This window comes from Nipponia nippon, unplaced genomic scaffold, assembly GCF_047370975.1.
Source record: "Nipponia nippon isolate SJK-2023a ecotype South Korea unplaced genomic scaffold, ASM4737097v1 scaffold_1, whole genome shotgun sequence".
Taxonomy (NCBI): Eukaryota; Metazoa; Chordata; class Aves; order Pelecaniformes; family Threskiornithidae; genus Nipponia; species Nipponia nippon.
The window spans coordinates 168715-186644 of NW_028262290.1; the positions used below are offsets into that span (position 1 = coordinate 168715).

At 45.1% G+C, this 17930-nt stretch overlaps 1 protein-coding gene across 50 annotated transcripts in view; it reads right to left on the bottom strand.

The window, feature by feature from the left end:
* SCRIB (scribble planar cell polarity protein) overlaps nucleotides 1-17930 on the bottom strand; it is a 117255-nt gene that overhangs the window by 19445 nt on the left and 79880 nt on the right. For 21 of the 50 annotated variants that reach the window (XM_087770532.1, XM_087770844.1, XM_087770610.1 and 18 more), the window contains 7 exons: nucleotides 12808-12876; nucleotides 9407-9457; nucleotides 8757-8798; nucleotides 7749-7877; nucleotides 5892-5999; nucleotides 2417-2464; nucleotides 2013-2178 (listed from right to left, as the gene is read on the bottom strand). In XM_087770532.1, coding sequence (XP_087626658.1) covers nucleotides 2013-2178; nucleotides 2417-2464; nucleotides 5892-5999; nucleotides 7749-7877; nucleotides 8757-8798; nucleotides 9407-9457; nucleotides 12808-12876 — 613 coding nt within the window. The remainder of the gene's footprint in view (nucleotides 1-2012; nucleotides 2179-2416; nucleotides 2465-5891; nucleotides 6000-7748; nucleotides 7878-8756; nucleotides 8799-9406; nucleotides 9458-12807; nucleotides 12877-17930) is intronic. The other 29 variants (XM_087772503.1, XM_087772204.1, XM_087771716.1 and 26 more) reach the window with 11 other exon arrangements.

Below are 17930 nucleotides of genomic sequence, written 5' to 3' on the forward strand. Positions count from 1 at the left end.
GCATAACCAGCTGGTCAAGAGAGGCGATTATCCTGCTGTATTCAGCATTGGTGCAGCCTCACCTCAAGTACTGTGTGTGGTTCTGGGCCCCACCATTTAAGAAGGATGTGAAGGTACTCGAATGGGTCCAGAGCAGGGCAGCAAAGCTGGTGACGGGGCTGGAAGGCATGTCCTATGAGGAGTGGCTGAGGACTCCCAGTTTGTGTGGTTTGGAGGAAAGGAGGCTGAGGGGAGTCCTCATTGCTCACCACAGCTCCTTGAGGAGGGGACGTGGAGAGGGAGGTGCTGATCTCATCTCCCTGGGATCCAGAGACAGGACACCTCGGTATGCTGCATCAAGGGAGGTTCAGACTGGACATTAAGAAGCATTTCTTTACCAAGAGAGTGGTCAAACACTGGAACAGGCTTCCTAGAGAGGTGGTGAATGCCCCATGCCTGTCAGTGGTTAAGAGGCATTTGGACAGTGCCCTTAATAATACACTTTAACTTTTGGTCAGCCCTGAATTGGTCAAGCAGTTGGACTAGATGATCATTGTAGGTCCCTTCCAACTGAAATATTCTATTTTATTCTGACCTGCCTACCATAACTGCAAAGTAATAACACTGCTTGGCCTCTTTTATTAAATGTTTTTAAAATAAACAAATGCATACATGGTGTGCCCATATGCTGAAATTTCTAATGCTGCATTTTGCTAGCAGTGGGAGCCCAAAGCAGCAGAAATACTTGTATAAGTGCTGGAATTGCAAAGATCCAGAGGATGTAACTTACCACTTTGAGATACTTGATTTGGATGTTTCATCCTGAGTAAGCTAAAACTTAATTTATTGTCTGGACAACCTTCACCATGGGATCTCTCTCCCCGAGAGGGATTTTTTTTTTTTTTTTTTAAATTCTAGTACTCAGAGATATCCTGATTAGAGGTGATGTTTCTCCTCATCTACCCCACTTAGCAAATCTCAAAACAAGCTGAAATGCAAGCCTAAAACTCATCATTACTCTATAGTTTCTCCTTCCATACTTTCTATCTTGATCTTTGCATCTTCTACATCTCTCTTTTAGCCAACAGTAAGAGTCTGACATACCCAGATAACTTCTTATGTTGGACCTGTGATTCTTTTGGCCACATCACACTGAAGAAACCCGAAATGACAAGTTGCCATTTCCTTTTCTTATCTTCCTTTCTATCTTTTATGAGCTTACTCTTGTCTTAAAATGTATTCATGTTCCTGAACTACTAAGTGAAAATGAGAAGGTTTCTAATGCTCTGGACAAATTCACAAACAGCTTCTGAATAGGAATATAGGAAGGAAGGTGAGAACGAGAAGACTAGCTATTTATAAAAAGAAAAACAAACAAACAAACAAAAACCAAACCAACGGAAACCCCAACAATTTACAAAAGAAATTCTATGATAATCTTTGCAAGCAACAGAGTCACAGCTCCCAAACCCAGAAGTCCAATTCCAGCTGTATTTTCTTATGGAACAGGACAGGATTTCAGTAGAAGGCCTTTTTTTCCACTTAACATCATTCCTCATCACTTTTTAAAACAACTCTCAAGCAGGAGGAAATTACATCAAAAACTATAGCAGTAATTTTTCCCTCCTGTTGCAAGCCCTGTGCAAAATCAGAACAGCATACTGAGCAATAAAAGCTCAACTGTCATGTACTATGTAAGGATGCCATGGGCAACCCCATGTTGCTGCATATCAGCCTGGGCAGCTTACAAAGAAACATCATTATTTCTAGTAGCTTTTTAAAATTTTATTGAAGTGTTTACCAACTACAGGAAACCCTGACACCACAGCACTTCCACCAGTCCACTTAGTAACAGTGCAGCATCCACAAAACTCCTTAACGTTCACTTACTTCAAGCTATTACCAGGCCTTATGAATAGCCACCCATGGGCTTTTGGAAGTGCTGGATTTCTGGTTTGTGTGCTCTCTCATGCCTCCCACAGAGAAAGGATTCACTTAACACGCCAAATTTCCTTGCACAGATTCCAACATACCTTCCTCCTCTTTCATTTTCTTCAGGTCATCCTCTCCTACCAAGGAGACACGCTTGGGAGGCTTATCCATCTGCTGTTGCTTCACCTCAATTTCGAAATACTTCTGCCTCTCCCGGAAGGATCTCTGCTCAGGGCTGTGCAGTCCGCTGGGGCTGTGCGTGGCCACCTGCGAGAGCCACACTGGCACTGCCCACAGAGCAACTGAGCCAAACCTCCCTCCCCACATTTTCCCCAACGCGTGCCCCACACCTGCCCCCCCAGCCACATGCTCCACACCCTCTTCCTCCTCCGCAGCCCTCCCCTGTGTGCCCACGCTGCAATCCTGTCTCCACATCCACAGCCCCGAAAGCCTGAATCCTCTGCGAGTCCCCATCCTAATTCCAGCTGCAGCCACCAGAACTCACCTCCGGGGCAGTTTTGGAATTCTCTGTGCCGGTCTGACCAGGAAATTCCTAAGAATACAGAGAAACGGGCATGTTCTAAAAAGAAAGCTTTCTACCACCACTCCTGCCCTCCAGCCAAGTGTCACCAATGCCAGATAAACAGCAGCAGTTCTGGACATTAGCTGATGGACTGGTTCACAAAACAGTCCCAGAATTAACACAAGACAATGCCACTTTAGGCTTAGCAATCATGAGTAATAAGGATCTATGTTAAACTGAGGGCTAAACAGAAACAGATGGTGACAACTTTTGAAAGGGCAGAAACTGAAAAACATGGGGAAATAGGTGAAGAACAAGACCAGAGAGCTTAGATTAAGATGGAGGAGGCTTAGACTTTCTTTAAATCAAAGACACAACTATCACAAATTTACTTCTAAGAAGTGGAAACACAGTCAGAAAAGAAAGAAATTCGTATTTACCAAACTAAATAACAGAATATTGGATGAGTAGAACTACAGGGGGCAGAAAAAGAAACTGATCCACAAAATCCATCTGTGAACTAGAAATTGATAAGGGTAAAATGAGAACTGCCAAGAAGTTATTAAAAATATGAAAGCTTTTTAATTATACAAATGAAAAGGAACCACAAGAAGAGAGCAAGTGGACTACCTTCAACTTCAACTTTATTCAAATGCACCTCAAAAACTAATAGAAAGTTTTAATTTTGTATAAGTAAGGAGCACAATAACAAAGAAGGTAAGAAGAAAATAAAGAAAAAGCAGCTTCTAGCTAAGAAGTAAATGTGTGGAAATAGAAATTATTGCTGCTAACACAGAAGAAAACCTAAGAGCTTAATACACTCACCTGCAGGGATAAGATAGTAACTGTTCAACAATTCTGAGTTAAATGACTTGTGAAACTGCAAGTCTGACAAGCATGGATTTTTAATTGACTTGTTTAATTGGGTGGCAGTTCATGTCTAAAAAATAGCTAATATATTCTTAAAAATCAAGAAGCAGGCAAAAATAATTTGAGCAGTGGAGCTATCAGTCTGTTCAATTTCAACAGGACAAGTATTCACAGATGAATACAATTAAAAATAAATAGAAAATATTAAAATGGAACAGGTGGAATGAAGATTAATCTAATATCCTCCTTTGATAATATAAATAATTTTTGAAACAAAGGAACTGCATAGATTTGTCTGAGACTTCAGAGATCAGTGTTGTGACCAACCTTGCTTAACATTTTCATTGCCAAATTTGACTCAGAAACCAGGAAGGTGTGAATAAAATTTGCGAATGGCAAAGACCAAAATACAGACTCACAGAAATGCAGAATTGTCCAAGACCTCTGCAAATTATTTCATTCATCCCACTCCACTGAATGGGGACAAGCATTGTCATAATTCAAAATAGTTTGAAATACCATCCTGGAATGACAAGGAGGATGAAAATAATTTAATAGTGCAAAATACAAGGTGATCTACTTCAGCATCAGTAACTCTTTCTTAAACAACGATACATCAGCTAGAGACTATGAAGCTGGAGAAATCATCTGTGTACAAGATTCGATCTCACTCACGAATTTAGGTCATCTGGTGGGTCACAGATGCCAACAGAGACAAGTTCCAGTTCTTTTTCATCCTGGACTTAGCTAACAACTTCCCTGAGCTTCTACTGACAGTCATCCAACTCCAAGTAAATCAGTCCATAAAGCTAAAATGACCAAAAATCAACCCTACAAACAGTAAAGGAAGATTTGTGACCCATATCAATTTACCAAGCCAGATCAATATGAGGCCAGATGAGCACCAACGCAGGACAAGGTGACAGCGCAAGGACAGGATTAGCTTAGATATAACATAAAGTTGCTGTCACAGGTCACTGCAGAATATCCATAGCTCCCAGTATAGCATGATTATGAAAAAGGTGAGCGCGATCTATTGACATGTTATGAAAGGTATTGTTAATTATGATAAAGAAAGCGAGGAAAGCGAGGAAAGCGAGGAAAGCGAGGAAAGCGAGGAAAGCGAGGAAAGCGAGGAAAGCGAGGAAAGCGAGGAAAGCGAGGAAAGCGAGGAAAGCGAGGAAAGCGAGGAAAGCGAGGGAGGAAAAGACCACAGTAGAAAGAAATCTGTGAAACAGGCTATCTCATTTGCATCAAAGATATGCCAGAAAGAATTCAGATGGGAACAGGTGAGAAGGAAAGCAGCAAGATGATTAAGAGAACCGAGGGTCTTTCCAAACACGAGGTGTCAAAGGGGACAGTGTTTTGCTTCTTTAGTTTAGTAAATGAAGTGATAGTACGATTGCCTATAAACAGACAGCTCCAGAGATCTTGCATAACTGGAGTGCTGCCATGCACGGATACAAGCCCTTCAGGAAGGACAGGCAGGGAAGACAGCATGGGTGATGCCTCAGCAGCATGCTGAACATAGGTCAGGATAATGCCTTTGCAGAGTAAGGGCTGGCCACATACTGGGCTGCTGGAGTGCAGCCAGCAGGTCCAGGGAAGCAATCCTTCCTCTCTATTCGGCACTTACAAGAGCAGTGTGCCCAGTTTGGGGCTCCTCAGTACAAGAATGTCACTAACAAATTGCAGCATGTCAAGTGGAAGACCATCAAAATGATTTAGGGAGCTGCAGGACATGACATTTGAAAACAGGCTCAGAAGGCTGTGCTTTTTCAGACTGGAAAAGAAGAGGCTCAGGAGAAGGGGATCTCATTCCTGTATTCAACTTCTTAGAGGAAGGTTACAGAGCACAAGGTCAGACTTCTGAGAGTTGCACAGCAAAAGGATGAGAGGCAACAGACACAAGTTGTGGTAAAAGAAATTCTGATAAAACATATAGAAAAAAAACTCTTCACAGAAGAGATGGTCATACGCTGGAAGAGACTGCCCACAGTGACCTCAGAATCTCCATTTTTGGAAATTCAGAACTCAAGTGGACTGGGCCTGAGCAACATCATACAACTTCAAAGGTTGCCCTATTTTGCATGGAGGACCGAGGCAGATGACCTCCAGAGGTCTCATCTAGCCTGAATGGTTCCATGATTCAAATACGTGGAGGGGAGAAGGAATAGTTCCAATTAAGTTAAAGATCAAAATCTGATAAAAAAATTCCTCAGAACAGGTTTAGCCTGGCCCTGGACTCTGGAAGTTCAGAGAGTTTATGTCAGAACAGCATGGTTATACAACAGCATCCTAATGTCCAGGAAGAATACCAGTGACATGAAATTCAATGAGCTTTCAGGACTTGATATGTTTATGGACAGGACTCTGCAGGGTGACCGTCTGCAACATGAACAGACTCCAGCTTCCAAGGGGACCTCAACATGTCCCTCCTTCCTACTCTCCTTCACGACAGCTTTCTTTGGAGGAAACAAATCACTACCTCCTTCCTGCTCTCACACTTCCCTTGCTCACCTGCAATGCTCAATCTTCTGTTCGTACCACTGTTTGTGTAACATCCCCCCGAGCCAGCGCTACTTACCTGTGTCTCGAGCAGAGGGTGTGACAAAGGCACTGCTGCAAAGGTCTTGTATGCTTGCTTGACATTGATGGGGATCTCATCAGGAGAGGGTGGTGAAGGTGGCTTTTGCTGCAGGGACAAAGACAGAAGGTAAAGATAACCACAGAAGTTATAAAAAATGAACATGGGGGAAACACAGCACAACTCTCAGCCAGCAAAGCCTGAAGAGTGGAATATATAAGGGACAGCTCCTGTGGCCTTGGGCAGAAACATGAGCAGCATATTGTCTACATGCTATATACAGCAGCACATATATCACAGCCCTGTTTTATTTCTTGGATGGTGGAGGAATACTTCTGGTGGTACAGATCCTCACTGACTTGACCAGAATTTTGTGACTGATCTCTTGGCCAAGGGGCCATATTGCTGTCACAGTCCTTAAGGATTTCCACCCAATTCAACTAGCATGTGCCTACTTGAATCAGTGGGCTTTTGGGGCTGGAATAGGACAGGTATATAGTTGACTGACCCCAACTTAGGGCTGAACAAGCCACATTTAGTTTATCAGAAAATTGAAGATAAGCCCTGGCCTTATCTGGCATTTCTGACTAAAAGGGCCTTATTCATGGGAAGGGATCTATTAAGTCTCCGTTGTTTTTTGCAGTGGCTATTGTACTTCTGTTTATGAAATGACCAGTGTGTACTTCTACGTACTTCTGTAACGGTCACAGTCTCCTAAACCTAAGTGGCAACCCATTCAGGAATCTATAATCTGGAGAAGACCTGCCTTTGATCTCAAATTTTCCCTTCACAGAATTCCACTTACTCAGAAACACCTGAGGACCCTCCTACTGTTCATCACTTGTCTTTGCTGGTCTTTTCCTCACCTATCTTCCCCGTGACCCCTCCTATCACATTCAGGAAGGAAGAAGAGTTGGGATGACCTGCTCAAACCATCACAGAAATGAACGGGAGTAGGGGGGAAATGACACCACCACCTTCCTTTCTACTAGAAAGCAAATCCCCTTTAGTTGCCTCATTTCTTCAATCCCTCTAGCTGCACTAACTCAGTTTCAGGTGTTTGCAGTTTTTCTTTGTCCTGGACTAAGGCTCAATTATGTTGTTTGATGATGTTCCCTTCTGCACAGACTAAAGAACAGCACATCAGGATCAGAGGAAATTGTAAAATATGTGAATCTTGGCCAATTACATGGATTACATATAGCTGTTTGTCTGCAAATCAGGTCTCTAATTTGGTATCATGTCACACAAGCTTCAATAAAAAGAGAAGGGCTATATTGCAGGTATGCAAGTCTTCTGCCATGACAAAGACCAAAACACCCACATCTTTCTCTCCCATCAACATAGAGCCCAGGGAATATGAATCTTTCAAAAATAATAATTTTGCAAATCATAAAAACTTATTATCAGCAAGATGGTCTTGGCTCTTGCTCCAAGATTCAAGACATTGATAGACAAAGGTTCTGAAAGATTTATGCCTTAACAGAACGCAAAACCTCATAAATAAGGATCTAAAACTGTAACTGCTCTGGGGATTTCAGCCACAATACAGTTTCAATAATGCTAACTTCTTGAATGGGTGAGTGAAGACACCAGGCAGGCTGGTGAGGCTCATCTATGTTAGAAAAATGAATGGGATGCACTGACTGTGACTCTATTTGTGAAGAGCATGGGTTCTTACCCAGGGCATCCAGACTGATGCATAAACAAGACCAGCCTTAGCTAAGGCATGTGATCTTTAAACTGCAAAGTCACCACTGGGAGGGTGTGTTCAGCCTACCCACCAGAAAAAGTGGCACTATAGCAACCTAGAGCAGATAGACATAGCTTAGCAAGAAGGAACTGCAGGCCACTTACAGACTTCTGGATACTGAAGCACAGCTCAGGTTGCTGGAAGGGATTGGGGCTGTCCCCGTCCTCCGAATTATGTGAGGCAGCATTTTGTCGCACTCGGGAAAGAGGCTGAATGACGCCTGGCTTGGTCTGCTTGTGTCAATACCAGACAACAGGGGGAAAGGCAGAGGAAAAGGCAGGGGAGGGAGACAGAGAAATGAGCAGTTAGGGCAGCAAGATGTCTCTGCCATGCAAGTGAATAAGACAAATCCATGCACCTGAGCTCAATTCCTCAGGTGTGCTGCTGATTCCAGCTACCACACTGGGAGGGAAATCTACTGAAGCAAACATCAAACAATGCCTCTGGTGCAAGTATTTTGGACAGGCAAAGAGATTCAGACAAGTCAGGGTCACGACAGCACCAATGGGTTACAGAGAAGGCCAGGACACAAGGAAGAATCTGCCATACAAGTAGCAGCTGCAAGGGTCAGCAGGATATGGCATGAGTACGTCAAAGCTTGGAGAATGTAAGCATCATGAATGGAAGATGCAGTAGGGAAACATCAGCAAGGAATGGGTATTGGCAAAAGCTGGGGATGAAAATTAACTGAGACCCAGCTAGGACTCCAATTAGAGAAATGCAGGCATACGAGCAGAGACAAGATTCTGAGATTTGACCTAGATGTCATCACTGTTGAATGCTGTGTGGAAGCGAACAAAACATCTAATACTAAAGAGAGTAGAAGCAGGAATTGAGTAAGCCAGCAAAAACTACATGAGTGAAAGCTGCAAGCGTAAACAGGAATAAAAGCTGCAAAAACACTTGCATCAAGTTTTCAAATTGACAATATTTAAGACTTAGTGCATTTGTACAAACTTGAGGTATAGTGAAGGGCTGAAGAAGACAGAATAAGAGCCAACAGTGAGACTTGCAGGGCTGGAAGTGAGCACGCACAGAAGGAAGAGGCAAGCTCTGTGTGCTGGAGAATGCATAGGGACACTACAATAAGGTCTCATGGCGGATGTACTTACTGATTTACTGTCATCCTGCGATGTAATGAAGTTAATGGAAGCCTGAAAACAGAAATACAGGTGTAAATTTGGAGTCCATACAGGAAGCCTTTAGTTTACCCTGCTCCATACAAAAAGAAATACAAAACTCCCAACCCCTCCCCCTGCCCCGCTGCCCGCCCTGTACAGGGAAAAGCCCCCAAGTCCCATACTAACCCTACCATATGTTCTTCATGTGGGGAGTGGTCCAGAGCCCACCCGCAAGAGCTTCTCCCAGTTCCTCTGCTATGTGAGGAAGCACTCACAACTCTCTCTGCACATCTCTGGGCACTGATCCCCACCCTCCCGCTCTCCGCTGCAGCTCAGCTGGTCCTGGCCCTTGTTTACATCCCCTGCCCTCTGCACTTGCTACTGAGCTTGAGCAAAGCCATCAGCACCACAGCTGCTCTGCCAGGAAGCGCTTACAGATGCCATCTCAGCAGTGGCTAGTCGGGAACAACCTCTTGTGGCTCAGCCTGCCACCCTGGGCACTGCTCTCCGCAGCAAGCCCTCAGCGCGCACCAAGCCCAAGAGCCGGGGAACGCAGAGCTGGAGGAAGGGGCGAAGAGCAGCGGTGCCGGGTGAGAGCAGCACAGAGCAGCAGCGCACACTGCACACCAACAGGCACTTACAAAGCGGGTCTCCCTGCCTGACAGGTGAGCAGGCCGAGGGGCTGCAGGCATCTGGAGAGGGGCAACGCCAGGGAAGATCGTCAGGGGAGAGAATGGGAGAGAAAACGAAGAGATCGGGTTTTCCGCTTGAGAGGCTGAGACAAGCACCTTTCCCAGCACAGAAACTGCAGTTACCCAGAGCTGTCAGTGTCCCCATGCAGCTCCTTGCTGCCTGTCATGGAGAAACCCCCCTCTGCCCTTCTTGGCACGCACACACAGACCCACCACAAACACCTCCTTCCTCCCCCTGCCTGCTTTCTCCCCCACCAGAAGCTTGCAGAGCTCAAGGCCAGGTAAGACCATCATGACGCCAGCCTCAGGACAAAGGATTCAACTTCCCTCAGTAGTTCTCCGAGAGCTCTGAAATAAGCCTGTAAATTCTGGCTGCACTACAAGATGTCAAAACTGAAGAATTTACATTGAAAATAGATGGCGACAGAGAATTAGAGATGCAATTCTTTGGAACTTCTACTCCAGAGCAACAACTTGAAGGTCAAGTCTCCTGAATCCCCAGAAAATGTACAAGCCACAAGGCTTATGATTGCCCTGTGTCCTTCCGTATTACCTGTTGGACCTGTTCAATTTTGTATAACATTCCTTGTCCAGAGAGAACGAAATCTACCAGATACAGCCTTACCTGACATGCAGGAGACTGCTGTGGAAGGCTCTGATCCAAAAAGTATTTGGATCATGTAAACATGACAGAAAGCTCATGTACAGAATGCAGGGTTGAGAATGCCACTAGCAAGACTAATGGCTCAGCATTGCAACACCAAGGCAACTTCAAGAACAACTGCCGGAGTCACTAATTCATAACAGCCATAGACCAAGTAAGGAAAAAAAAGGTATCAAAATGACATACAGACTAGATCTCAGAAATAAAAGCAGTGAGCAAACCTGCTGAAGACCTTAAAAGGCTAAAATAAAGGACAAAGTCATGAAATTGGCTATAAATGCTTTAAGAAATTAATAAAATCTCTCATGGTATACACCTCTCTGAACAGAAAGATGAAAAACAAGAAAAAAGCTGTCTAGATTATTCAACATGTTGCTCAAGCTACAGAGAGATTATGACACAAAAAACCTGAAGTGATAGAATAAACTACAAATTACAGCAAGGGCTACACAACAGGGAATTTGAGACATCCAACTTAAAACTGGAAAGGCAAATGCCTGCATCTGCAAAAAATGCTCGTGAGGTGCTCTTAACTCCATAGAATGCTTTAGTGAGACTTTGTTTATTCTTCCCAGAGCCCACGGAGGAGAGAGTGAACAGTTTCACCTGGGAAGTTTCCACTGTCAGAGCAGTGACTGCTATGAGAAGACAAAGCGGTCACTGTTGCCACAGGAATTGGATAATGACAAACCATTAGACTCTAAAGACCATTTATCATTGAGTAAGCCCACCCTGAGTTAGAAGAGCAGATGGCATTATAGCCAGAGGGCCGCTAGTGGCAAGGACATCGGCACTGAGCCTCCAATGCCAAAACACTGATAAACAAAAACATCAGGGGTACTATGAAAGTTGCCTATGACAAATTGGAACAAGTGACATTCCATCCAAATACAAGTTTAAAAAAAAAAAAAAAATCACAATGAAAGTAGTCAAATATTGGAGCTGGCATCTAGAAAGATGTAGACTTTCCATCTCTAGAGGTGTTCAAAATTTAACTGGACATGGCCTTGAGTAACCTGATCTAATTGGACCTGCTCTGAGTGTGGTCTCAGACCAGACCTTCCATCCTAAATCACTCTGTGAGCAGCTATAGGGCCACCCTTTGGAATTTGGGCTTCTTTTTCAACTGAGAGCTGAGGGTTTTTAAAGACAGAGCAAATTAATATCTAGATCTCTTTCTATTGTAGAATGAGGAGTATCAGCCCCACCCCATTCCTTCTAGACAGAAAAAACCCAATCTCAAAGAAAATTTGCACTTGTGGTAAACTTACAAATGGCCCAAAATAAACCTCCAATCAGTGTGCAACTGCTGTCAGAAAAGCAAATAAGTAAACATATGCAGCTGGAACAGAAAGCATTGAAATAGTATTACTATCGTGAATAGTATCTGATTCTAATCTTATTGTGTCCCTGGTGGTCACTCAATTTCAAAGCATCTGACGGAGATGCAAGATAGGCCAAGGAAGCAATAGAAGAGGGACTGAACAGTTGCTCGCTACAGCTCCACTGTCCTATTCACTGCTCCCAGACACATGGTCCCAACCCTTCTCCTGAGTCAGTGTTACTTGTCACCTCACCCCAAGATGATGCAATTCATCTCGCTAAGCTGAACTAACCTAGCAAAAAAGCAGACTGCTTTTGTCCAGTTTAGAGAACTGAAATGACTCAGCTAAAGATCAGGTAAGTGCCAGAGCTAGTGGGACCAAATAGTTGGAGAGCAGCTCCACTCCAAAAAGAATGCAACAGACACAAAATGACTAAGGACAGAGTACAAAGTATGATTTTCTGTTCATTCCAGCCCATTAATATAAAAAAGAATAACACATAATGACTGTGAAGGGAAAATTTTTTAAAAATCCATTTAAGAGTATTTAATTTCAAAAGGCTCAACTAACTTGTGAAACCTACTGCCACAGGATGAAAAGTGAAATCAAAGACTTAGCGTGACTTAAAAGAAAAGATCAGAGTGGATATGAGAAATAAGAATGACTATTGAGAATAGGTAATGCTTACCAAAAAAAAAAAAAAAAAAAATCAAAATCAAAAGTTACAAGAAATAAAGAAACTTCCCATTTCAGAGTGAAAGCTGGCCTCTAACCAAAGAGTTTTAGAAAATCATTCCCTAAGGGTAGGCAAACCTGTAATTGTGTGCTGCAGGATCTTTCAATTTTCTCTCGAACAGCTGATGTGGGTTGCCGGCAGCATCACAAACAGACCTAGGAATCTCTCTGGGAGACTGAGTAGCACTGGTTTACAGACCTGAGATGATTCTCCAAGTCCTGACTTCTCCATTTCTTCCGACACACCAATTACCAGAATTAAAGACTCTGTATAAGGCATTGGTGAGGCCATTCTCAAAAAAGACAACTACCATTTTGTAGTCATTCTAGGTACTCCCCTGCTCATTACCCTGCAAATTAAGATACCCCTCAGAGCAGTAACTTTCCACCGAGTTTATGACTAGCTAATTATACTCCTGGGTCTCTGAGATATTTTGAAAGAGCAGAGTTCTTCCCCTAGTTCTCTAGTTGCCTCCTGTGACGGATACCCTTCCACCTCAAAGGTATCACTCTCAAAGATGGAAATCATATTCATCTTCCTTTGCCCTTCTACCCTGGTGTCATCTTGCCCTGGAAGCATGCCTTCCTGCCTTTCCCCATATTGCCTGTCCTGGGGGCAGTCTCACCTGCTGATTACTAGGAGAATAGGGGGTTTCACGCCTGGAATTTCCTGTCCCAGACTCGCCCGCAGGAGCCTGAAAGAGAGAAGACAAAGCTAGATAGTTACCATACAGCAGCAACTTCCATGCCTCTCCCTTAGCAGTGAGACCCGGAGGCAAGGGAGACCACTGACATCCAGCCCGAGGCCAACTAAGGGCCACCTCAATGTGAGAGAGCAGAGTTAGCATTGGGCCCAACAGCAGCTGTCACATGGCAGAAACTTGCAAAAAGCGCTAGAAACAGCAAGGGAATGACATTAATCATTGGAACTGACATCATATCCGAACCCTGTAAGGCCAACTGAATCAGGTTAAAGCCTTCTGCCTTGTAAGACATCCCCAGGAATCCTCTCCCCCTAACTTCTCTTTAGCCCTCAACTGTGGGTCCAACCCCAGTCTGGGCCACAGTCTAGGCAAACCTCCTGTTGTTTAGACACTGAGCAAAAAAAGCCACTGCCAACCGAAAGGAGATAAGATTCATCCCCAGCCACATCCATTGCTGTTGGCCTACTAGTAAGACCTTTACGAGTAGCCCAAAGCATAGGAAAGACACCCATTCCACAGGAAGCTATAGAATCATAGAATGGTTTGGGTTGGAAGGGACCTTAAAGATCATCTGGTTCCACCCCCACTAGACCAGGTTGCTGAAAGCCCCATGCAGCCTGGCCTTGAACACTTCCAGGGATGGGGCATCCACTTCTCTGGGCAACCTGTTCCAGTGTCTCACCACTCTCATAGTGAAGAATTTCTTCCTTATATCCAATCTAAATCTACCCTCTTTCAGTTTAAAGCCGTTACCCCTTGTCCTATCACTACATGCCCTTGTAAAAAGTCCCTCTCCAGCTTTCTTGTAGGCTCCCTTCAGGTACTGGAAGGCTGCTATAAGGTCTCCCCGGAGCCTTCTCTTCTCCAGGCTGAACAACCCCAACTCTCTCAGCCTGTTTTCATAGGGGAGGTGCTCCAGGCCACTGATCATCTCTGTGGCCCTCCTCTGGACCTACTCCAACAGGTCCATGTCCTTCTTATGTTGAGGGCCCCAGAGCTGAATGCAGTAGTCCAGGTGGGGTCCCACCAAAGCAGAGTAGAGGGGGAGAATCACCTCACTCGACCTGCTGGCCACCCTTCTTTTGGTACAGCCCAGGATATGGTTGGCTTTCTGGGCTGCAAGTGCACATTGCCAGGTCACGTTGAGCTTCTCATCAACCAACACCCCTAAGTCCTTCTCCTCAGGGCTGCTCTCAATCCATTCTCTGCTCAGCCTGTATTTGTGCTTGGGACTGCCCCGACCCATGTGCAGGACCTTGCACTTGGCCTTGTTGAACTTCATGCAGCTCGCACAAGTCCACCTCCCAAGCCTGTCAAAGTCCCTCTGGATGGCATCCCTTCCCTCCAGCGTGTTGACCACACTACACAGCTTGGTGTCGTTGGCAAACCTGCTGAGGGTGCTTCTCAATCCCACTGCCCATGTCGGCAACAAAGATGTTAAACAGTGCCGGTCCCGATACCGACCCCTGAGGAACACCACTCGTCACTGGTCTCCACTTTGAGTGCAACCATCCAGCCAATTCCTTATCCACCGAGTGGTCCATCCGTGAAATCCATGTCTCTCCTATTTAGAGACAAGGATGTCATGCAGGACAGTGTCAAATGCTTTGCACGAGTCCAGGTAGATGACATCTGTTGCTCTTCCCTTATCCACCAATGCTGTAAACCTGTCATAGAAAGCCACCAAATTTGTCGGGCACAATTTGCCCTTAGTGAAGCCATGCTGGCTGTCACCAATCACCTCTTCATTTTCCATGTGCCTTAGCATAGTTTCCAGGAGGATCTGCTCCATGATCTTGCTGGGCACAGAGGCGAGACTGACTGGCCTGTAGTTCCCCAGGTCTTCCATTTTTCCCTTTTTAAAAATGGGGGTTATGTTTCCCCTTTTCCAGTCAGTGGGAACTTCACCGGACTGCCACGACTTCCCAAATATTATGGATAGTGGCTTAGCAACTTCACCCACCAGTTCCCTCAGGACCCACACATGCATCTCATCAGGTCCCATGGACTTGCGCATCTTCAGGTTCCTTAGGTGGTCTCGAACCTGATCTTTTCCTACAGCAGGTGGTTCTTCATTCTCCCAGTTCCTGCCTTTGCCTTCTGCGACTTGCGCGGTGTGGCTTGAGCACTTGCTGGTGAAGACCAAGGCAAAAAAGCCACTGAGTACCTCAGCCCTCTCCATATCCCAGGTAACCAGGTCTCCCATTTCCTTCCAGAGAGGACCCACATTCTCCCTAGTCTTCCTTTTATCACCGACATACCTATAGAAGCTTTTCTTGTTGCCCTTGACGTCCCTGGCCAGATTTAATTCTATCAGGGCTTTAGCTTTCCTAACCTGATCCCTGGCTGCTCAGACAATTTCTCTGTATTCTTCCCAGGCTACCTGTCCTTGCTTCCACTCTCTGTAGACTTCCTTTCTGTGTTTGAGTTTGTCCAGGAGCTCCTTGTTCATCCATGCAGGCCTCCTGGTGTTTTTTCCTGACATCTTCTTTGTTGGGATGCATCGCTCCTGAGCTTGGAGGAGGTGATCCTTGAATATTAACCAGCTTTCTTGGGACCCTCCTCCCTGCAGGGCTTTATCATAGAATCATTTAGGTTGGAAAAGACCTCTAAGATCATCAAGTCCAACCATAAACCTAACACTGCCAAGTCCCACTAAACCATGTCCCTAAGTGCCACATCTACACATCTTTCAAGTGACTTCAAAAGAAAAGGACATCTGTTATGCATTATTTGAAAAACAACACCTTCAATAACATAGTGTTGTCTAAGACCATGCCAGGGCACTATATGCCTTAATACAGATTGTGAGAAAAAAATACAGTCTACTAAATTATGAAGTCAAATGCTCTAAGCATGCCAAGTCATCCATCCAAGCTTTCTTATTTAAAGTCCTCATTACCTCCTCTGACCATTGCAAAGTACAGTACAATTAATTCTCTCCTGCAATAGCTTTCTTCTTTTTTTTAATACCCAAGGAGCAAAAGAACTGTGGTATCCCATGGTACTCTACCAAGCAGATCCCTGAAGAGGCCAAAGTCTGCTCTCCTGAAGTCTAGGGCAGTGATCTTTCTGTGTGCCCTCCTCGGTGCCCTAAGGATCTCGAACTCCACCATTTCATGGTCACTGCAGCCAAGGCTGCCCTTGAGCTTCACATTCCCCACCAGCCCCTCCTTGTTGGTGAGAACAAGGCCCAGCACAGCACCTCTCCTCATTGGCTCCTCTATCATTTCGAGAAGGAAGTTATCAACAATGCATTCCAGGAACCTCCTGGATTGCTCATGCCCTGCTGTGTTGTCCCTCCAACAGATATTGGGGTGGTTGAAGTCCCCCATGAGGACCAGGGCTTGTGAACGTGATGCTGCTCCTGTCTGTCTCTAGAGGGCCTCATCCACTCGGTCTTCCTGGTCAGGTGGCCTGCAGCAGACCCCCACTATAAAGTCTCCTGTCCCTGCCCTCCCTTTAATCCTGACCCATAGGCTCTCAGTTGGCTCCTCATCCATCCCCAGGTAGAGCTCCATGTACTCCAGCTGGTCATTGACACAGAGGGCAACACCCCCTCCTCGTCTCCCCTGCCGGTCCTTCCTAAAGAGCCTGTATCCTTCCATTCCAACACTCCAGTCATAGGAGCCATCCCACCATGTCTCTGTGATGCCAATAAGATCAGAGCCCTGCAGGCGTGCGCACGTCTCTAACTCCTCTTGTTTATTCCCCATGCTATGCGTGTTTGCATAGAGACATTTATGTTGGACCCCCAATGAAGCCGATTTACTGGCTGGAGTGGCTGGAATTCCTTTGTGCTGCTCTTCAGGTGCTCTCCTGCTGACCTGTGATCCTTCTCCAGGCTCTGGGCATCTATTGCTGGCACTGGCATCAAACTGGTAGGAGTGGGATGGATTGAGGTTTCCCTCCCCCGGCAACTTTAGTTTAAAGCCCTCTCCACCAGCTTGGCAAGCCTATGACTGAAGATGCTCTTCCCCTTCTCTGACAGAGGGACCCCATCAGCCCAACGCTCAGGCTGAGCCAGCCTACAGCCAGCCCCAACAGCTACACAAGAGAGCAGAGTCCCAGTAATTACCTGCAGTCTGTCCACAGGATTAAGGAGCACGATTTAAAAAGTATTTTAGATGCTTAAAGATGGAAACGGGTCATTTCGGATCTAGAGAACTGTTTAAGCAAATCTAGGGTTCTGCAGTCATTAATACCATACCCATGCGCTAGTGAATCATGTTAATTTGATTCAAGTCAGCCTTGGACAATTTTATTTCTACTGACCAAGCCAGGAGACATGATCTGAAGTTTATACTGGAGCACAGAAAATATCTGGTCCTTCTTAGCACCGTAATGACAGAGAATGCAGCAGTATCAACTGATCTACTTCCATGCCTCCATTGCAAAGAGTGTTCTTGCTCACCCTGCTTCCAGCTACTGCTATCCAAGTCTTCCCATGTGCCAGCACATGCAGTGTACCAATCCCCAAGGAAGGAGCTGTTCTACAATACGTTTTTCAGGGACTTCGGCTCCCTAACCCAGCTGACACACAACTGCTCCAGTTCTGGTGTCAGCACACAGGAGGAGAACATGCAGACAGGGGGAACTGACCCCTTTTGACAGCAACATGGCATTAGATAAGCTCCAGCTAACTGACACCCACCTCCAGACTGATGATAGCTGATCTGGTATAAAGTCTACCTTCAAAAAGGGTCAGTTCTTTGTGATTGCTGCTTTTTTGATCTTTTGAATTCCAAAGCTGGATGTCTATAATGTCCAAACCACAGCCTTTGACTTTAAATATACTGAGAGGTTACAGAGATTCAACTACATGCCTTGGTCTATGCTTATCTGCCTACATAACTGTGAAAAACAAATTCTCACCAAGGAATTAGGCTAAAAACATCTAAGAGAACTACAGCTGAGTGTTGTTTTGTTTGGTTTTTTTCTTCCGTGTCTGTGGGCTGTTTGTTTGCGGTTGTTTTCCTTCTCTTGCTTTTCAGACCTGAAAGGCTGAGAAAGGAAGAAGCGGAGAGTGGTGTCGTGCTAATCTG